Source organism: Vespa velutina, chromosome 15, assembly GCF_912470025.1.
Source record: "Vespa velutina chromosome 15, iVesVel2.1, whole genome shotgun sequence".
Taxonomy (NCBI): Eukaryota; Metazoa; Arthropoda; class Insecta; order Hymenoptera; family Vespidae; genus Vespa; species Vespa velutina.
The window spans coordinates 2,072,047-2,095,227 of record NC_062202.1 but is presented as its reverse complement, the minus strand read 5'-3'; the positions used below and the strand labels follow the sequence as shown (position 1 = coordinate 2,095,227).

General features: G+C 33.2%; 1 protein-coding gene across 14 annotated transcripts in view; it reads right to left on the bottom strand.

Annotated features, from left to right (window-relative positions):
* LOC124954537 (glutamate receptor ionotropic, kainate 2) overlaps positions 1–23,181 on the bottom strand; it is a 219,317-nt gene that overhangs the window by 113,324 nt on the left and 82,812 nt on the right. For all 14 annotated transcript variants that reach the window (XM_047507630.1, XM_047507627.1, XM_047507631.1 and 11 more), the window contains 2 exons: positions 19,311–19,591; positions 16,262–16,417 (listed from right to left, as the gene is read on the bottom strand). In XM_047507630.1, the coding sequence (XP_047363586.1) occupies positions 16,262–16,417; positions 19,311–19,383 (229 nt within the window). In that variant the 5' untranslated portion in view covers positions 19,384–19,591. The remainder of the gene's footprint in view (positions 1–16,261; positions 16,418–19,310; positions 19,592–23,181) is intronic.

Sequence of the window (23,181 nt, the reverse complement as noted above, 5' to 3'; positions counted from 1 at the left end):
AGTAGTAAGAAAGTATGGAATGAAGACCGATGAAGAATAACCTATCTAAAAGTTTTAGCATTATTTTAAAAATTATGTTGATTCTTCTGTATCCCTTTTCATTCCTTAAATCAATGATCGTATTTACATAAATCTATATATGATAAATATTCGCAGTTTTAAACAAAACAATTAATTAAATATCCTATAATTATATATTGGCTTATAAATTTGTTCGAAATAATCTTTATATGCAACTAAATAATTATTTATTCATAACTACTGATATTATACTCTACCTTCTCATAATTATTTAATTATAACGGAGTTATTTATTTTACTCATAATTCAATATTTAAGCAATTTTCATAACGAACGACTAGTATGTTTTTACATCTTTTATAAATGTTAAATCATTGTTAAATCAAATAACACAAAAGTTACGTAGTAATCAATTTCAACAATAATTCATCATGTTCATTACCAATATAATAAAAAATTAAATGTTTATTATATATTACATCATGATTATTGTTGTTTAGTATTTGTCTCTCTTAACAAGTAAAATTATAATATTTTAGATCAAAATAAAAAAATATTTTAGAAAAAGATATTTTAGAAAAAAAAAAAAGAAAAAAAAAATAGAACAATTATATAGAATTAAAAAAAATCTCCGAGTTACTAAAATTGCCGAAATGAGACACAGAATATCGTCAATGATTTCTTCCAATTGCATTGACCTAGAAAAAGTAAATTTAAGTTGTATTTACAATCCCGAGAAGAAAGGAAGAAAGTAAGTAAGAAAGTAAGAAAGAAAAAGAAAGAGTCAGAAGGCGAACAAGGATTCACGATGCTGCGGCTTTGAGGAAGGAAAACGAGGCAAGGCAGCGTATATGCAAAGTAGAGACATTTCGTAAAGGGGAAGGTGGAGAAGTGAAGCGACTAGAGAAGGGTGAGAGGGTGGAAAGAGGTTGAGGGTTGAAGCTTAATGAAAAATCGATGCTCCGTTCTCCACCTCGGGGTTTTAACACCGTTCTCTTCACTGCTGTATAAAAGACAAGGATACCCAACAGTTTCTGAGGCTTAGCACGAGTAAGAGAGAGAGAGAGAGAGAGAGAGAGAGACTAAGGTGGATGGCCTTTAGTACGATAAAAATCCCACGGCTATGTAAATTTCTCGGGCGTTGAAATCTCGCGAAAGATTAACAGGGTCAAAGCATTTGCCCGTTGGAGAATTTTAGGTCCTTTCCCGTTGCGAAGGGTTCGAGTTACCGTTTCGTTTTCTTTCTCTCTTTAATAGCTTCCCTAACTCGTAGATCGCATTCCCAAACACACGTCCACAACCCTTTCATGCTAGTTTTCCATATGGTTTTTGTCGGTGGATTTTTAACGGCCGAAATAAAGTCTCATGGAATACGAATTTCGTTATCGTCGACGATGCGCGAAACGTTACGTTAACATCGTTACATCGTTTGTGTGTCGTGCGTATAACCGTGATTTTTACAGATAGTCGAGAGAATTAAAAAAAAAAAAAAAAAAAAAAAAAAGAAAAAACAAAAAAAAAACAAAAAAAAAGGGAAAAAGAAAAAAAAGAAAAAAGAGAGACAGAGAGACACAGAGAAGAAAGAAACACACGTTGGCACGTTATTCGTTAATACACGCTACCATGGATAAAATTTTTGAAAAGAATAAGAAATATCAAATGAAAATGTTACCTTCCAAGCGTGGAAAAAATAATTTTCCTTGATAAAATCTCTGAGATAGAATATAATAATGATAAAATGAAATTTCATTCGTGTTAACGTTAAAAAAGTGAATATATCTTTTTAATGATAACTTTTGAAAATAGAAAATTGAATGTGAACAAGTGGCCGCGTTTTTTTTTCTTTTTTCTTTTTTTTTCGTTTCTTTCATACGAATCGCACACATAGATATGTTCGTGATTTACAAGAAACTATTTTTATGCAATATTCTTCAATAAATTGTAACTAAGCTATAGCGTTCGATATTCTCGGTAGAATAAAAACTTGAACGTAAAAAAGACAAATCAAGCAAGAAGAAATTCTTTAGAGAGCATTCAATTACGGAGAATTCATTATTTCAATGACAGAATCTCGGATTGATAGGATCCATTCTACATTGTGTAGATTTCAGATAAATATTCGCATAATATCTTGTAGCTATTGCATTGGGGATCTTATTTATGACGCGCGTCACATTGTTTAACGCGTATTTCTGTCCTCGATAATTCTCACGGAGACATCTCTATCGGACGTAACCGCAGCAGTCACGACAGTAGAAAGGAGACGAGTATCTACATCTCTCTCTCTCTCTCTCTCTCTCTCTCTCCCTCCCTCTATCTCTCTGTCTGAATGTAAAATAGGTCGACTACCACCTTTGTATGAGAAAGCCGCCATGCGAGACGCGTATTTTCACGAATATTCGCGAATATCTTCTGTCTCTTTCTCTCTCTCTCTCTCTCTCTCTCTCTCTCTCTCTCTCTCTCTCACGCACACACATACTCATTCAGTCCCTCACTAACGCGTATAGAGACAGTCATTCATCTTCTCTCTTTCTCTCACCCACAAACGCACTCACTCAATCACTAATTCACATACACATATATTCATTTTCTGGCACACACTCATACTTATTCGATCACTAATTCACACATACGTAACTTCCCTTCCTCTTCTCTCTCTCTCTCTTTCTCACTCTTTATGCATTGATTTATACGGAAAGGTTAGGAAATGCATTGCCTGCTCTTCACCATAAAGGGTAATCATACCATGCAGGTAGCTATCGACTGCAACTGCAACGCTACCACCGACATTTGCATCGGAAAATTGCGGATTAACGCCATACGAACGTGTGTAACGAAAGTGCTCGCGTTGTGTTTGTGTGTCGTCACCGGAAAAGAGAACCAGAAGGCCAACCGGAGATTTATCCCTTTTGTCTTCCAATAGTCTCGCGGATTATAAAAGTTTACTGACCCTTCCCACACGCATGCCTCCCATCACCAATGTTCTATCTCTGTTTTTTTCTCCCCTCTCTCTCTCTCTCTCTCTCTCTCTCTCTCTCTCTTTCTCTCCCCCCCCCCTCTCACTCTCTCCCTCTTACTGCGCATTGGCAAATCTCCGTTGATTTATCTACGCGTTCAACGCTTCGTACGATCTCTCCATTGTTCTCGGATCCTGGATAAACGAGATAGAGAAAGAGGAGGAACTCGTTCGATTTATTTCGATCGTGATTTTTCTACGAGGAAGATTTTTTTTAGTGTCTATTCGTTCGCTCATCGTACTTGTCAATGGATTTTCGAGTGCTATTCAATTCGTATTAACGATAAGAAGGAGATGGGGTAAAAGGAAAGAAGAAAAAAAAAGAACATTGGTTGAAGCGTTCGAATGAAGAAGTTTGAGATCGAAGATAACGAAGTAAATCAATAGTTAGCGGTTAGTTCCAAGAGTATAAAGGAGAAAGAGTCCAACATCGGCATTTGTCACGGCCTTTACTTATTAATCAAGCTCTCTCGCGGCCGACTTTCTCGATGGCCGCACCTCCAGAACGGAAATCTTATTGCGAAACTTGAAGAAAGTTCGTTCCTAACAATCCGATTAGCCTACCGCTTCTTCGCAACCAGTCTAACCATCTCCTTCTCCTTCTCCTCTTTATTTTCTTTCAGTCTCTTCGTCATCTCTTCCTATCTTACGTCATTCGATGGTTCTCTCCACAATTGCAATTTATTATTCATTTCTTACATTCTTGAACAGAACACGAAACTTACTTTTTTTTAGTTGCATCTTTGCTTTTCTTTTTTGTTTTTCTTTTTTCCTTTTTTTTTTTTTTTTTTTTTTTTTTTTTTTTTCCTTCTTTTTTTTTTTTTTTTTTTTTTTTTTTTTTTTTTTTTTTTTAGAGAGCTTGAGCTTTACTCGCCCAGTAAGAAGGATCTTCTTCTTTTATCCGAAGAAATGTCTCGGAGACTAATGGCTATTTTTCGATTCGAGAGAAACCTAAGTAATTGCTTTTCTTCTTAGTACATTTTGCGTCCGAATAATGAGAATATACAAATTAGCGCAGACCTCAATGAGATGAAAATTCCAGTGAGTTGGAATGGTAGTGGGAGGGAACGTAAGAAGGATTGGATAGAAACAAGAAGGAATTCCATTTGGTATACATACGAAATTATCCTTGTGACGTCGACGAATGCGTTTTTGATGAAATTTCTTGATTTTTTTTTTTTATTTCCTTCTCAACATTTCATTAAATCGAAAATAAAAACATGTATTTGTGATAAATAATGTTTAAAAAGATTTCCAGAATTATTTTATAACGATAACGTTTAAGGAACGTATTGTAAAATATTTTTCATTGTACTATTTTATTTTCCTTTTTTTCTTATCGATAATTTTTATTTTTTATACAATACGTACTCTATGATATTTTTCAATCAGTTCGCATGATTTCGTATCTCTATCGAGCTGATTAGAAGAAAGGAATGAATCACTATGAAATGTTTGTAATACCGAGACCATCATAACCATCCACTTTTATTACTTCACTCCTTTCATTTTCCGTGCTTTCGAGGTCAATTGTTCGAAAGGTTTTAAATCATACTTTTATTTCTTCTTTTATTTTGAAATTTCTATGCTCCAGTCGTGATATCGTAATTCTATCAACGTCATATAACCTTTGTTTTGTTTATTGTTCTATCTCGAAATATCGATTGAAACGAAGCAGTACACTCGTTATATTATTTACGAGACGTCTCGATTAATGATTCGCGTTCATCGTGAAAGGTGAACGAGTGTTCTCGACGTTTTCGATTCTTGATTAACGTAAAATTGCGGCTAATCGATGCGCAAATATGCCAGTCCGTGAACAAGGCCGCATATTGTATCGAACACGATCGAAAATCGCGAAACGCTAATTAAATGCTTTGCACCGAAGTGGACGATGCCGAAAGTTTCGTTGTTCGTGATAGGTATGAAGCGTTGATTTCAATAGTACTTGATCATTTTATCTTTTCACTCTGAAATTGAATTCAATTAAATGTTATAGCGTTACTCATAGGTACTTTGAACGGTTCTGCGTAACACAGTTTCATCGAAATTCTTGAAATGATTAAAGATCATTGAGTTCATATTCATGGTTCTTTGAATTTAAATTAGACAATTGATTTCATTTTTCATTCCTTATTAACGAGAATGCGTTATTCTTCGTATAAAATTTATTAATTTCAAATGGTCAGAGAAAAAGAGAGAGAGAGAGAGAGAGAGAGAGAGAGAGAGAGAGTCAAAGAAGTGACGTAAGTCATTCTGTCGTGCCAACATGGATACCGTCAAAGTAGCGAGTTTCTAATAGCCGTAGTTCCTTGATTAAAACCACCTCGTGACAGAAACTATCCAAAAGTCGAGTCGAACGTGTCTAACACAGCTGCGTGCTTCTCTCCTTGTCTTCGAGTGTAATTGTCGATGGAAATCTTTGTTAGGAGAATTTGAAAACGTGATAGGTATAATTAAGTAGCTAAAACAAATCGTAGATATACCCATAGGTATACCCGTGGATATTCCCGTTTGACCCTAATTTAGTTATCAACGTCAGAAGTTCTACTAAGTTAGATATCAACGTTGATTGAATTAGAAACGTTATTGTTACTTAACTCGTAAACGGTTTGATCGAGAAGAAAAAAAAAAAAAAAACAAAATTCATCGACGCGCGTACATTTCGCGAAAACGTTAATTATTTCGAGTCATAACGAGCTATAACACTCTCCCCAACCTCCGTTAATAATTGGATACGTAACTCAAAAACGTGAACAGGACATCGTTGATTAGTACTCCGTTACGTTCACGAAAGAATTCAAATTACGCGTCTAACGAGTGAAAAATAAATGGATCGATTGAAAGTGTATATATTGTACGATGAAATTTCATGACGTTTCGAACTTTGTACTGTTGTCGTGCCAATTTAAGTTGAAAAGCATAAAAAGAAAAAGAAAAAGGTACTTGCAATTATTTCATTCGGTCGTTATAGTTATAATATTATCACCATTTAATTTGCAAAATGTCCTTTAAGTAGAACTTTTGGTAACTATTTGGTAAGTTCTTAACTTTTGTCGAGAGTCACGTTTGCTGGTTGGTGTAACCAAAATAACATGTTTAAACGGGTTGACAGAATGGATGAAACCTCAGGTGAGAGAAGTCAAGTGAAGTAACTCCCTCCTTCTCTCTCTCTCTCTCTCTCTCTCTCTCTCTCTCTCTCGAAATGTTAATTTCCTTGCAACTTATAAGTATTTTCAACAAACAGATAAATACACATACGCGCACACACATGTACATATATACATACATACATATACACGGGCGCATACATTGAAACATCAAAAACGCGTATTGGTGTCCTTTGACCTCTTATCTTTACCGTACACTCTTATTAACTTTGATCGTTAACAAATTCGACCTTATAAACTGTATACCATAGGGCATAGGTAACGCGCGAAATTCGAAAACAAGATAGCTGATTCAACACGTTGAAAGTTGGAAGTTTACCTCGAGTCAACATACGGGGTCCTTCCTAGATACGAATCAACGAACGTACATATTCTGTTGCAATTTAACGAGGCGGAACTGCAGCAGCAGTTAATTACGGTCATCGTAGGGATTCGAGAGAGCAAATCCCTTGGATTCTCATTCTCTAACCTATCGATTATCTTTCCTCGGCGTTCCTGCGAATCGAGCGATTACCAACGCGCCAGAAATTGCCAAAATTCTTCCGTTGAAATAGACGGAATACGATTCGCTGGTCGAATTCTCTCTCTAACTCTCCCTCTGTCCCCCCCCCCCTCTCTCTCTCTCTTGACTTCAAGATTAGAAGCTGAGACGATCTTAAACGAACCAACGTAGAGTGTAGAAAGTTTCGAGAGTACTCAATGAATTTCTCTAATCTTGAACTTCACTAACTAGAGAAATAGTTCATCTCTCTCTCTCTCTCTCTCTCTCTCTCACACAGACATTCTCTCTATTTATCTATTTATTTATCTATCACCTTTAACACATCCACAAATGCGTATTTTACCTCTATTGGATCATTCACTCGAGCGAATTTGCACGATACGTATAAATTTCGATAGGTTGATTGATAATATTAGAAATATAGTGAAATGAAAATTATCTTCTGCATTATTAATAAATCTTTTTAACGTTTGAATATAAAAGAATAAGGAAGAAAAATGAAATCGAAGAATGTTTGAAAAGTTCGTTCCTTGTACTTGTGGTTGTTGAAATGACGAGGATATCGGTATCAAAATGAATCCCTAAATGTGAACGGGATAAGGAACTCTACGAAGGAATTCTCGAGTACGATATAACACGATATAACTGTAACCATTGTACAACCGCAAGTACTTCGATGAAGTACCTTAGATCATTGCTCTGGTTAAAGGAGAGAACGTAGAACGGATGCGAGTAATCGGCTTTGAGCAACGATTCCCTCGTTACTTTGCGATAAACTTCCTTCACTTTCCTCGACCGAACGATCAATTATTCTCACAACTTAAATGCCTTCTCCTGTTCCTGTCTTTTCCTAATCTCTCTAAATTGCACGAATAATATTGTTATTTCAAGGACGATAAAGGATACCTTTTCATTTAATTTTTAACTCGTTCTAAAGAGCCATATATTTTTATTTCGCAATTATATAGAATAAGTACGGTGAAAGAAAATCGATTAAAGAAAAAAAAAAAAAAAAAAAGAAAAAAGAAAAAAAAAAGAGAAAAAAAGAAAGAAAAAGAAGATTAAGTAAAAGAACGTATAGTTTTGTTTACCTTCTGTAATAAATTTAAATTAATTAACATGAGTGTGTAACTATACATCATGGAATAATGTAATTATTATTATTATTATTATTATTATTATTATTATTATTATTATTATTATTATTATTACTATTATTATTATTATCTGAAAAAGTTTATAATTATTAACACTCCGTTTCATCCATTTTTTACTCCTTTCAGAAAACTACGAGAATATAACTTTGCAAACAAACCTAGAAGGAGGAAGCGCGCGTTCTCCTTGGTTTAAACTTCCTCGACTGGCGAGTTCGTCACAATTAGTTCGTCACTGACTCGGACCGGACAATCGTCTTTTATTTGAAGCACCAGGTAAAGTTTTCCACGCTCGCTTACGAACAACGCATTGCTCCAAGTTCGCTTCGAAAGTTTTTCTCCCGTTGGATTTAAACGTCCGAAACGGTATCGCGTCGTCGTTTGTTGCTCTTGGAAAATTTTCTTCCCAGAAGAAAAATAGAATAAGAAGGAGATATAGAAAGAGAAAGAGAGAGAGAGAGAGAGAGAGAGAGAGAGGAACATTCATTCGGTTTATAGGGAAAACACCGAGTAAGGACGATATTCTGGCAAAACTATTCGAACTTCGTCCAAATAATTTTTTTCTCTTTTCTTTTTCTTTCTTTCTTTTTTTCTGACTTAATTCACAGAAGAAGCCATTGTATTATCGTTTCAGAAGGAAAAAGGACAAAAATAATTATTCTTGGTACAAAAAAAATTTCTTTTTTTCCTAAGATAACATAAAAATATTTGCTAACATGTTATCAACAAAGACATTTTATATATTATATACCAGCAAAAATTCTCTTTCTCTCTCTCTCTCTCTCTCTCTCTCTCTCTCTCTCTCTCTCTCTCTCTCTCACACACACACACACACACACAAAATTTTCTTACAGAAGTAATGCTTGCTTCGCAGTATTCATAGGAAAGAGAATTTCAAGTGGATTTACTAAAAAAAAAAAAAAAAAAAAAAAGGAGATCCTACTTGGATGAAAGTTTCTTGTTCTCGTAAATTTATTTTAATTTCTTAGGTATACGAGTTTTTTTCTGGTAGTTGCTAGAGAAGGGAGAGTTAGTGTTCGCGTACAGTCTAAATAAAAATAAACGAAAAATTCATGAAAGAATGGTAACGAACGAGGAGTCTTATGGAGAATGTCGAGGAAACTGGAAAAATATAGAGAACTTAAACGAAGAAGTTCGTTTCGAGCTCGTCGACTAGGACTTGCGGCTCTTTTGTCAAATTACTTTCTTCGTCTCTCTCTCTCTTTCTCTCTCTCCCCCCCCCCCCCTTTCTCTCTCTCTTTTTATTTTTTTCTCTTTCTCTTGCTCTCTCTCTCTCCCTCTCTCACTCTCTCTCTCTTACTCTCTTTCTCGTATAATTGCATTCTCAACTCTCATCGATTAAAGAGCCAAGTAAAACAAGCTATCTACGTAAACGTTGTACTCTCTTTCGCATTTCCATTTTTCTACTACTTCGTAAAGTTCTCTAAGCGATTCTATGAACTTCTCAAACCCTTTTTTCCTCATTCTTCTCTCTTCGAGAATCTTTTTCCCTTATAATAACTCTTTCTTCCACGATATAGCGAATGAGATACGCATGAGACGTACGAATACAACTTCCTTGCAAAACTCAATCCGATTTATTCCAGCGTGAAATCCAGCCGTAGGAAAAATGAATGCAGCTGCGAAGGATTCACGAAAAGGTAAACTTAACGGTTATTCAGCTTCGTAAACTCCAGAAGTAACTAGGTACTCTCACAACAATCCGTAGGATTTTCTTGATGTATTATGTACGTTTACCGTAGCTCGTTTTTAGTTCAGAACAATCATGTTTCACATAATCGTTGTTATATATATTTTAAGAAAGAAAATAGAATGATGAAAGCTCTCTCTTTCTTTCTCTATCTCTCTCTCACCCTCTCTCTCCCCCTCCTCTCTCTCTCACTCCCTCTCCTCTCTTTTTCTGTCTCTAGTAAATTCGAAAAAATCTTTTTCGTTTTTATTCGATAAATCGTTTTGTGGAAAATACGATAAAATCGCTATTTTGATAGAAAACAATTCGGAAAGTTAATAGTTTAATTCAAACGCATAATGCATTGTTTTGAAATTAGACTCTCCATTCAATATTCTTTTTTTTACTCAAAGGCTCGTTGTTTTTTTTATAAATCATGAATGATATTCTTCAACAATAGCTCATAACGTTTACAACAATTTGCTACTTTATCTTTTTGATCGCTGTACGCGCGTTTTGAATTTCACTAAGTACCAAGGTATCTACGATTATACACGCAACGTTCACGATAACATCGGGAGCGTGACAAATTTTGTGTCCCCTTGTGTTTACATAAACAATACGTAGCGATGTTGTATGCAAAGCGAGCTAGAAATTTGCAATTCAAAGATATTACGAGATCGCGACGGTCCTCGCGAAAAGACCGAACGTATGTTTATCATTTTCTAAAAAAAGGGATTACGCGAGAAATGTTTTATGTCTGTCATACTACAGTATTTCTTTCTATTTTTTTTTTCTTTTCTTTTTTTTTTTTGTAGGTAACGTAGAACGACAAGTTCAAAAGCAGAATCATTTGACAAATTTGTGTTTCTCAGTTTTTTGTTTTTGCAATTTTTTATAAGACTTTCTCAATCTTTTTTATTTTTTATTTTTGAATAACTAATGACAAGCTAGAAAAATAAAATCATTTGACAAATTTGTTTCTGAGTTTATTATGTTTGTAACACATTTTTACACGAACTTTCTTTAAAAAAAAAAAAGGTAAGAAAGAAACAGCATAATTTATCAAACATGATACGTACAATTTTAGATATATACATATCTATATATAGATATAATTAAAAAGATAGGAACCCATAATTAATGACGTACCAGCTCGTCCGTAGTTCAGTTTTCAAACATCACGCAATTACATTGAAAGTCAGCGTAGGCAAATCGTAGGTCCGAGTTAACTAAGATGTCCGCTGACGAATATAGTATATAGGTGGAACCAATCGAAAATTGTTACATCGAGTTGTGGTAGAGTAGTTCGAAGTCGACCCTTTCGCACTGTTACTCCGGATGAGGTCGGAGACCGCACGTCGCGATTATCTCGAGTAGTAGTACTCGACTCCTTGAATACTTCTCGACGAATACTCGTGTGAAATTATAAGTGACTCGTAGCAACTATCGACAAATTTGCGACGAACGTACTCGTAAGTTATAAGTACGTTATTACAACGTTATAACATTAATTGCATGTTTATTGAATTTTAAATTAAGTGAAAAAAGAAAAAAAGAAAAAAAAACAAAAGTAAAAGAATGGGAAGCTCGTAAAATAAAGCATTGAATTTTAATGACGTCATACTCATAAATTGTATTAATTATATCCTTTATTAGATTTTATGTTAATGCCAAAAAGAAAGATTTAGAAATTTGAGAAAAATATATATATATATATTGTACAAAATCTTTTTTTATTCGTTAATTCTATAAAACATTTGAAGAAAGACTTCATCTACTTACACACTTTTCCCTTTTCGCTAGTTTTCATCGCTGTCCGAGTTTAACAGAATAAAAAATGCTTGAGCATCGCGTAAAGCACATACATTATTCATGGCGAGTGTCATCATGTAACTTTGCGATTCAAACTCCTCCCCTCCATCACCTCCTTCGGCTCTTTCAGACTCGCTCATTCCGTCCATCGACACAACGTGTTCCAAAGCTCACTAAAAGCACGAATACTTAATTGAAAAGCCTCATGAAACCAAATCGTTACGTTTAAAGTACGTTACATTCGTGTCTACTTGGTGAGTTGCGAAGCTGAAAGGCCAGTACACAGTGTTTGCATGCTCATTAATGAGCACGACGTGCTCATACCACCCTTGCGAACATGTAATCGTTCGTGGGATTGTGTTTAATCGTTACCCACAAATCGACGAGTTTTAACGCGAGAAGAGCATACTGCCATACAGCCTAAATCGAAGTCAATAATTTCCGAATAGAGTTTACGTGCGAATCGTCTAACCCAATCGAATTATTCGAGAACAACCAACCATGGACAATCTATGAAAATAATTTCAAGTTATTCTTTGTGATAAAAATTTATTAATTCTTTTGAACTTATGTACATGTAACGTAATTATTTAACATGTAGTTAAGTTAAAAAAGAACCTAGGATGAAATAATTATAAGAAGAGGAAAAAAATAATACTTACATTTATATTAAGTAAAACTAATTAAAAATTCATTATCTAATACATTTCCATAATATATTGTAAAGATATTTCAGATGTTTTTCTTTTAAAATGAAAACTTGCAACATCTAAGTATTCATAACACTGTTATTCATAACACTGATATTCTCAGTACTGTTTCTAGTAAATCTCACTAGCGATTTTATGCATAAATTCAAAGAATATACGTAATGATTGAACAGAACAGGATGAAATAATTGAATTCTTATGTCTTCCTTCTTCAACATTTCTTCATAATTAAATTGGATCTACCTATTCAAATATTATTATAGAAATTAATATGGGACTCGTTCTGCATAATAATAAACTTTTTTCTTTCTTTCTTCTTTTTTCAAAAAAAAAAAAAAATGAAGAAAAAAAAGAAAAAGAAAATGCAAGAACTTCAAAAAGTAAGTCTACCGTATACATATATATATATATATATATATGTATATATATATATATATACATATATATTGACCCCTAATTTCGGAACTATTCCGAAAAGGCTTTAAAAGTTACGACGAAATTAGGAAGGCCGCTTTTATCTCTGACGCGGATCGTTGCAGCAGGTCATAGTATCCGTTTAGTATTGTACTATCTCCTACCTGAAACTTTTCGCTTTCCTGTGGTTTTAGTAAATTGGCTTGGCGAAAGTGAAACGAGCGTAACGACGACGATGAAGAGGACGTTGTGAGATAGTACGGAGAGAAAGGAAAGTAGTTGATAGTAGCAGAGGAGAGAATTGTTCCTATCCCTTTTCCAAAATTTTCTGAAACTGCAAATTTGCATAAACATACCCGACTGGACCAAACAATCCGTGAGAATTGCAACTGCAGTAGAAAAGAAGGAAAGACTTTTCTTTTATTTAACTTAGTTCCGTAATGAACGCATAAAGCTACATTAGCATGATTAACTTTTTTCTAGATTTTCTCTCTCTTTCTCTCTATCTATCTCTCTCTTTCTCTCTCTTTTTTTCTTTTTCTTTCTTTCGTAAAAAGCTTTATTTTAATTTAAGTTAAATGATAAGAGTAAGTAGTAATTTGAACCAACTCAAGTTAGCTAGCCACGTTTAAGATGAGAGGTAATCTTTAAGTTAAGAGAAAGAAAAAGCGAGAGACAGAAAGAAAGAAAAAAAGAGAGAGAGAGGGAGAGAGAGAGAGAGAGAGAGAGAGAAAGTGAGAGAGAGAAAGAGAGAAAAAGAGAGAAGATGCGGAATAAATCGATTTGATGATAATAAATGCCGTCGTAGGGAAAATGAACGTAGAGATATTACGAACGGTAGATGATAATGAAGGCGACCGATAAAATCGACGAATAGTGCTGTCGATGATGCCTATGTGAAAGAGAAAGATAGAAAGACATATATCAACGTGACGTTTTACTGACAGAATATTTAACTCTCAGCGATAAATTGAACGTTAATCACGTATTAAAAATTTAATTGACAACGACGTCGAAGGGTTTGTGAGATAAATCAAAATCGATGATAAATTTAGTGAGAGTAGAATATGAAAAGAAAAGAAAAAAAAAAAAAAAAAAAAAAAAAAAAAAAAAAAAAAGAAAAAAAGAAAAGAAAAAAAAAAAAAAAAAAGAAAAAAAGAAAAGAAAAAAAAAAAAAATGAGAAGAAATGTAAAGAATAGTATAAAAATCGACGCTAGTTTATATTGAAATTTTTCATTCTTCCTTTTTTTTTTTCTTTTTCTCTTTCATTTCTTTCACAAGCACAATAAAATGCACATATTGCGAACAACCAGATTGAAGGTATTTAAGTTCTCATCTTACTCGGATACACTTTTTCGTTCTTTCTCGTAACGCGATTTGGAAATACTTTGATTAGGTAAAGAACAATTATTATTTTAATTAATTTTCATTGAAAATGATAGATATATACGCTCAATAGATTGTTATCTCGGATGTTAACTGCGAATTTTCTTCGGATTAGCGCTTATACATATATATATATATATATATATATATATATATATATATATATATATATTATGTACACATGGAACGACAAATAAATATGATATGTAAAATTCTGAAACGAAGCCAAACGAAAATCATAAAAGCGTATTACACGCTTCTCCGAGCTCGAAGATATCGAGAGAAAGAGAGAATAAAGAAGTAGGTATACGTTAACTCTTTTTCTCTTTCGTTCTCTCTCTCTCTCTCTCTCTTTCTCTCTCTCTTTTCCAACTCGTAAAAACAAAGCAATAGTACTTGCCATTTTTTAGACAATAGACTGCTACATACCGATAGAAAAGAAAACACTAGCCGTGAGGACCTTCGCAAATAAGAAAGGCTAGGTAAAATTTAAAAGAAAGAAAGTCTCGAGATGTCTGACCAATACACCTGTTTTACTACTATTGTGAACTCTATATTCGAATACGTATACATGTCTTGATAGTTTCTTCAGGGTTTTACAGCATGGAATAAAGATAAGAAATATATTATTATTTCTATTATTTCTCTTTTTTTCTTTTTTTTTTCTTCTTTTTCTTTTTTTTTCTTCTTTTTCTTTCTTTTTTACTTTTAGAAGATAAATAAGTAAATAGACAAATATTATTTTTACAGTAATATAAACAATTTTATATCTTCGTGTTTATTAGTTCTGACGATAGCCGTCGGATAATTTGTAATATACATAGAAAGAGAAAGAGAAAGAGAGAGAGAGAGAGAGAGAGAGAGAGAGAGAGAGAGAAAGAAAGAGAGAAAACTTGATGTTCAACTCTTATAAAATATAAATATTTAAATTGGAAGTGTATTCTTTTTGTTTAATCAATTAATCAGGGGTCTGTTACTGTAAGCAAATGCCGAGAATCGCTAAACGCGAGATAGCTCAGCGAAATAGGGACGTTAGAAAGTTTCTTACTGCAGCAACGACGCGACTTGCCATTACGATGAGCATCAGCCAGTCCATGTTCCGTTGATGAAAGCAAAGAAGCGGAATGCACCATGGCAACGACGAATTCCTAACGCAGTTTGTTTTCTAACCTGGCAACGATGGCACAAACTTTCAAAATAGTTGTTAGTTCCGCGCATACTCGGAAATACTTTTGAAAAGGTATGAGTAGTAACATTGAGAGAAATACAGAGAGAGAGAGAGAGAGAGAGAGAGAAATAGATCGATAAAAAACAATAATTGTTACATCACAGAGATATTTTGACGTTGCAAGAACTCTTATGCAATTACCGAAAATAATGTAGAATAGGTATTCGCTATAATAAGCTTTCCTCGAATCGATTTTACAAAATAAGCATATAATTGATCTATATAACTCTTAGTATATATTAAGTATACCTATAACGTATTGTACCTACTTTTCAACTTCGTTTCGGTCTGATTACGAAATTGTTCAGAAAGGATTGTAAAATATCACTTTGTGAGAAAGATATTGTTGTTATCTTTTGTGTTTTCTGTCTCTCTCTCTCTCTCTCTCTCCCTCTCCCTCTCTCTCTCTCTCTCTTTTATCTTTTTTGACAGAGAGGGAAATTGAACGAGCAATGTCTTTTTTTTTATACCTTCACGTTCTGAAATCCGACGCGTTTCAATAACTCCGTACCGATCGTAATGAATTATAAAAAAAACGAAATTCGATATTCGAACGGCTTTGATACAAAGCAATGGCTCAAACTTTTTAACTGAAGTCCGAGCTATTGGACGTAATTGCAATTTTTTTGCGAATACCTATTCGAATTCATATTATACGAGATGAACTTTAGAAGAGACGAAGTAAATGTACTTTTATATATATATAAATATATATATATATATATATAAAATAACAAATTATTAAGGATTAAAACGATTTTCATATAAGCTGGTGATTATGAAAGTTGCTTATAAAAAAAAATTAGGAAAATATATTTCTTGTAAATTCGAATCATATCACATACGTAAAAAAAAAAAAAAAAAGACAAAATAAGAGAAATTCAATTTCTTTTTCTCTTCCGTTTCTTCTTTTTTTTCTTCCTTTCCTTCTTCTTTTTGCTATTTAGAATTTTTAATTCATATTACTTTCATAATTACTATAACACTCTTAATGAGACTTAAAAACGATTTAACGTCTCTCAACGTGAGCGTTTAACGCTTAGCACGATTTTTGTTCGCATACCAGCTGCTTAAGAGAAAAGTTCTTTTCTTCGGGAAGAAAAGTTAAACTTTTAAGTTTTTAAGGATATGCATGCCTCTGTTATTAGACTTACCTCTCTTGGAAGCGTGAAAACTGTCTTGCGGTTTTATCTGTTCAATCTGGGCACTGAGACGAGACTTGGGCAGGATGTCCCTGTTGGCGTTGATTTTTTCTACGGCGTAACGAAAGGCCACTTCCTGTTTGTCGTCAGACGAATGAAACAGCCCACCTGGGAAATCATACATCCATATTAAAGGTTTATACTTTTGACGAGGAATACCGAGTACTATATTCTTCGTCTTATTTCTACTTTCTTTATTTTCTCATAACCAACAACAAGTTATCCATCCGCGAATAAAATTTGTATTCACTTTTTCTCTTATATTTATATTATACGTTACATATATGTTTTGTCATTTTTCTCTTGTTCTAATAAAAAAGAAAAAAACAAAAAAAAAACAAAAAAAACAAAAAAGAAAGAAAGTGGAAAGACAAATTATCTATCTTTTTTTATTTATTAATAATATTTGACTTTACGTAATATCTCGAATTTCCTTTTCTTTTCTTTTTTTTTCCATTTTCTTTTTGTTTTCCCCCAAGGTTTATTAACTCTTCAATTATTTTGTATTTTTATATGATATATTAAATAGCAAATTAATAATCGATTGATAATCATAAAATTCGGTAAATCGGAATTATATCGATGTACTGAAACATTAATGAGAAAGAGAACGTTTGTTAAATCTATTGACCTTTCTACTACAGAATCATCGAGAGTTAGCTCGATATGGAAGTCAAGTATTCGCTAAGTGTCCACTAGAACGATGCTATAAGTGACCTAGTTTTTAAAATTTTTACTATTGGACTCAGTAGTTCCTCTCTCTCTCTCTCTCCCTCTCTCTCTCTTTCTCTCTCTTTTCATTTCTCTCTTGGACGTAAAGGATGATCGCTGAGGACTAACGATTGAAAGGAAAGCAAGAAAGTTTGCGAAGTTAAGTGTAAAAATTCCTGACAAAGGGTTTTCTTACTTCCGAGTAAACTCGAAATTATTTCGACGATGACGAGATAAGACAACGTGCTCTTTCAATGTCGGGAAGGGAAGATACGCCTCGACATTAAATTTCGTGGATTCGAGCCGAGCGACGCCATAAATTGATTTTAATCTCGTGTACGTCATAAAGTAACTGTGAGCGAGAGCAGCTGTGCCAGCTCTCGACCCCATACGATTTATAGAATACGCGCGATAGATAGCTACCTACCTGGTCTCTCTATGTCTGTCTCCCCCCCCCCTTCTCTCTCTCTCTCTCTCTCTCTCGTTCTATTAATTAATTAATTTCCATCGAGGTAGATAGCAACGAAATTGCAGTAATCAAGCTGACGGTAGAGGACTAACGTTGACGCTCTCGAATCTCGTTAGGTCAGCGACATCATAATTTACTAGAAAGTCTAACGAACGATAAGAAACAACGATCAATGTGATCGGACCAAAGTGATTGATCGTTTTCGAAAACGAACAAGAAATTTCTTTTAATTTTCTAATAATATAATTTTTCTTTGGTGTCTGAAAATGAAATTAAATATTATATAACGCGGTGAAGTTTATATCATAGTTAGAAAACGTTATGTTATATTTTGTGGTATTAAAGAAATATAAATTTATGGTGTGACTAAGAAAATTAAATCAATAAAGTCAGTGAAATGATATTGATGATTTTTTCACGTTAACCCGATGCCGAAGTTAATTCAATATTTTTTTTTTTTTTTTTTTTTTTTTCTTCTCTTTTATTATTATTTTGATTTATTTATTTCTTTCTTTCTCTCTTTATAGTCGAAGTACTTTTCAATTGGATTCATCGTTTTCGAAACATATCAGCAATCATTTTCTTCTATCGAGAGGAACCCTCGAATTAATAAATCTTGAATATTCATTGATTTTTAATGAATTATTTTCTGCCAGTCGAGCGGTCATTCAGGCAGAACGTAACGTGACTTTCACAATGCTCCATTTCGCTTCGATCTCGGCTAACCTCGATTGTTCCTTTATCGTTACAACAAAATAGAAACGATATAAATGAATTTTGCCTCGATAGAACGAACATAGGAAAATAATTGTATGTTGTATTTCGAAAATATATTCATTAAGTACATTCAGGAAATAAATGGTAAATTATGTAAATTTATGTTTCAAAGAAAGATCGAACAAATTGTTTCTGTAGTACATTGGAAAATAAAAAAAAAACAAAAATCAATCGAAATTTGAATCTAATTCGTATATTTTCGATTAACAATAATTTATATCCGAGAGATAAAATAGACAATTTTTTGCTGTCGCATTTAATGCAATTAATTCGTCACGACGATTAATCCTTTTTCGAACTAGTATTTATTCTTTTTTGTTCCTTTTTATCTTCTTTCTTTCTTTTTTTTTTCTTTACACGCTGTTAAATTATCGAGAAACTTCCGCTAGTACTATGGCTTTGTTCGATATACTCCTTCTCTATTTGAGAATGTAACAATGTGTAAAGTGAGGAAGAGAGAGAGAGAGAGAGAGAGAGAGAGAGAGAGAGAGAGAGAGCAGGGTAAAAGAAAATCGAAACGATTACGAGAAAAGTTCGTGAACGATGTATAAAGAAACACTTTTAATCTGACGAGAGTATTAAATCCTTGCCTTTTTCACTTACGAGATAAAGTTAAAGTATTAACACAAACAGACATACACAAATATATATATATATATACACAGATACATATGAAAGTTACTTTTCTTAAATAAGTATAAATTATTTGATTCTTTCAGTCATAGATTTTATAAATAATCTAATGGGTGTTAGTTAATAGCCTTAGAAATGTTTCTTCATAATTCTAGAATATAGAAAATTAATGATCAAGCTTGATGAAAATAATGGATTTTTTTTCTATTCTCTTTTTCTTTTTTTTTTTTTTTATTTTTTTTATTTTTTTTATTTTTTTTTTTAAGAAAATTTATAAGAAGATAATCAGTGATGAATGAATTCACGTTTTATAATTTGACCGGGAGAACTTTTAGGACTATCGGCAAGGTATACAAAGAATGGAAGCATCCTTTTTCCTTAAAGCTCGAGGGAACTTAGAAAGATACTTACCTATCCTAATGATATCAGGAAGAGCCGCGGCATGGGCGGCGAGGAGCGCCAGTAGGAGCCACCTCGCAGCCATTTCCGGTTCCGGTTCGCCCCACCGTTTCTCTTCTCTCTTCCACCCTTGTAACAACTGCCACCACCCTCTTCTATCTTTACTCTTCTCCTTTTCTTCCTCCTCCTCCTCTTCCTCCTCTTCCTCCTCCTTCTTTTTCTCTTCCTTCAACGACTATCCTTCTCGTCTTCTTCTCCAGCTTCTCGTGACTCGCTCGAAGAAATTCACGCCGCTGGAAAACAAGATGGGGGTGGCGAGTTCATTAAAATGCACGCCGCAAAACTTCACATCCGCTCTGAATATCTCTTCTCTTTTTTCTCTCTTTTTTTCTCTCTATCTTTTACGTTTCAGCCAAGAATCGTCTCATCTGATGGCGCCACAACAAGACATCTTGATCGACGTCTCTCTTCCTTGTCTCGTGATTTAGAAAAAGAGATAGACAGATAGATAGATAGATAGATAGATAGAGAGAGAGAGAGAGAGAGAGAGAGAGAGAAATGAAAAGTTGGCAAAAAAAAAATAAACAACGAAGATTGACGTAAATGAACGAGTAAAATGCCAATGGTTTTTTTTCATCGTTATCGTTGAAAAGATATTGTAATGTAATTGCATCATTCATTAAACGAATTTGTTCTTCTACGCGTTAAGTCTGTCGAACGAGATTTTCATACCGTATACATTAATATTTAATTAACTATGTAATTTGCATTAATATTAGCCTTCCTTCGATCTTGATGGAAGCTTTTAAATTGCTCCTCGATCAAATGATTCTTTTTTTTTGTAATTAAAAACTCATTTAAAAACTTTTCGATATTATACGTATGTATATGTATATATATATATATATATATATATATATATATATATATATATATAACATTTAAGATATTTTTATTTAATTTTTCATTAATATATTCTTCGTGATTTATGATCGAAATATTGTTAAAATTATTAAGAAAAAGAAGAAAGAACAATGACTGTTTTATGCTATTCTATTTTATGCCTTTCATCTACAAGAAAATTCTTTATAACTTTCATCGTACGTTTCTTACTTATAGAACGAATACTTTCACTTTTCGGAACTTTACTCGAGGGGAAAGTACAAAACAATTTTTGGTTTGAAGGTTAAGGCAAGTGCAAGCACGATCTCCTGATAATGAGTCGTTGGAATGAAAGCTTTCAGGCGATCATTAGGAGGGTAACGTTGAAGTAATTGTGAGCTCGAGCACCGCTCGTTTAACCCTTCGACGCTCTTGTTCTCTCCTTTCTTCGTACTAACCCTGATCATGAATAGGTGTTTGTATATGTGTGTATTTTATGCTCTATGTATAGTACAATACAAGTTGTACCCTACTTTCGTGTAGCGTCACTTGACACTTTAATTACTCTATTATCGATAACCAGACTTGTTATTTAATAAAAATACAAAAAGAAGAAAATATGATAGATACTTAAGTCTTCACATTGATTTTATTTCACTTTTGAAATATTAATATGATTTAAATGACATTCGCTTTAAATATTATTTTAAACAATGTGATTATAAATAATAATAACAAACAAAAAAAAAAAAAGAAAAAAGAAAAAAAAAGAAACAATGAATTAAAAGTCTTTATAGAATATTTATATGAGAAAGGAAATATAACTGAGTCTGATCTTTTTATGATTTTTCATCTTTCTTTTAACGTATGTAAACCTGCAACACGTTGCCACAATAACCCGACGTATACAATACGTTGCTTCATGTGCAACGGAAAGATAGGTAGAAAGAAGGAATGAAGAAATTACAGTAGAAAAAGCCGAGGGCGGTTTTAGGATGGAAAACGTGTGTAGATATAAAAAAAAAAAAAAAAAAAAAAAAAAAAGAAAAAAAAAAGTAAGACATGCGGTAAATAATGTCTGAAATATATGATAGGGTGAGTTTAGACTTTATTTCGTTGGACTGGGTGTATTCTGAATAATGCATGAAATTGTTATTTCGACATTTTATTTATTTATTTATTTATTTATTTATTTCGTTTTCGTTAAGCTAAAAGTAAATATTTCGTTAAAAGTAATTTACGATATTACGTTTGATTTGCTTTCTTGTAATGATTAATTTTTCTTGAATGTTTTATGGATCGTCAACTCGATTATTTTTCTCAGATGAATGCAAGGATCTATTTTTCTTTTTTTTTTTTTTTTTTTTTTTTTTTTTTTTTTTGAACATTATCCTCGATCTTGAAATGGAAAAAAAAGAAAAAAAAAGAAAAAATTAAGATTTAAATTGAACGATCACAATACTTATGCATATCTGTTGTGTATACAAGAGTACATGTGTACGTACATACATCGAATATATGTATAACTTTTTAATGTACTTTTTCTTCGTTATAAATATACATATGTATAAAGAGTACATCTTGAAAAATTAAGTACCTCTTAAGCTCTGAATAGATACGTAGTAAATCGAATCAATTGATTAACGTACTCGTAAGTGTAACGGATTCGTAAGAAACATTGATTAATCTCTTACTTTCCATTTAAATCTATGTGTTCGAACGTTCTAAATCAATGGAAAGAGGTGAAGAATATAAATCTTGAATGAAAATAGTCGATCACGAGTTCAATTTCTTTCAAATGTACGAATTTTCCCTTTATACCATTTTTCCCTACTACTCAATATTTTCATGCATGAACATCGTTATAGGATTCATCCTTTTCGTGTCTCCTTTTCATCGCTATCATTTTCATGTGTGACCAACGTGAAAAGCGAAGTATATATATATAAATATATATATATATATATATATACATACACATACACGTACACAAACTTCGTTCTTCTCTTCCCCTTATCGTCGACATAAACACACATACATATCAGTGAATTTCCGATGTATCGAGAAGCTTCCGTAGCACGAAGATATATATCTATGTACGTGCATATATACATCACGTGTTACATTTCGCCAATACTATGATCCTAATGCTTTAGCTAGTGATAATATCGACTTGGCATCCACTTCCTCCTCACATACAATCTCCATTAGGATCTTCACGGAGATACGAGGTGATCTTCTAACATGCGTATGTGTGCATTCAATACATTAAGCAATCCATCGTTATCATCTTAAAGACATATATATATATATATAATCGTTGTTGTAAGTGTTAGTTAATTTGTTAATAATTATTATGTGCTATCAAATAAATTCATTTTTACTATCGCGAGAATATTATGCCACTAACAATAATCTAGACACTAACTAAACATTTATTAACGCAAAAGAATGAGGATATAAAATTATATATAACGTTGATGTTATAAAAATAAGGATTTAACATTTTGGAGAGCTTAATGAAATAGGGGTGGGGAGGAGGGAAAGGAAATAAAAATAGATGGTAGGATGGAGATGCAAACAGAGGAAAAAGACAGAGATAAAATGAGAAAGACGAGAACAGGAAGAGAGAGAGAGAGAGAGAGAGAGAGAGAAAGAGAGAGTGAGAGAGAAAGAAATGAAAGAAGATGAGGAAAAGGAAATGGTTAGCTTTGGTGTGTATCTATCTGTGTGTGTGTGTGTGTGTGTGTATCTGTATGAAAGAGAGAGAGAGAGAGAGAGAGAGAGAGAGAGAAAGAGAAAGAGAAGAGGAAAACGGCGCCGCTACGGTATGCGAACTGAATTTTAATGAATCTCTTTTCTCGCCGCTAAGCTTGGCGATTCTCCGCATCTCCCTTTCTTACTTCTCTCATTCCACCTTTCCCTTCGACCCCTTCAACCCCTACTAACTTTATTTTACTAAGGCTCCATATCCAAGTAAGGTGCGAGTGCGTGAAATTCT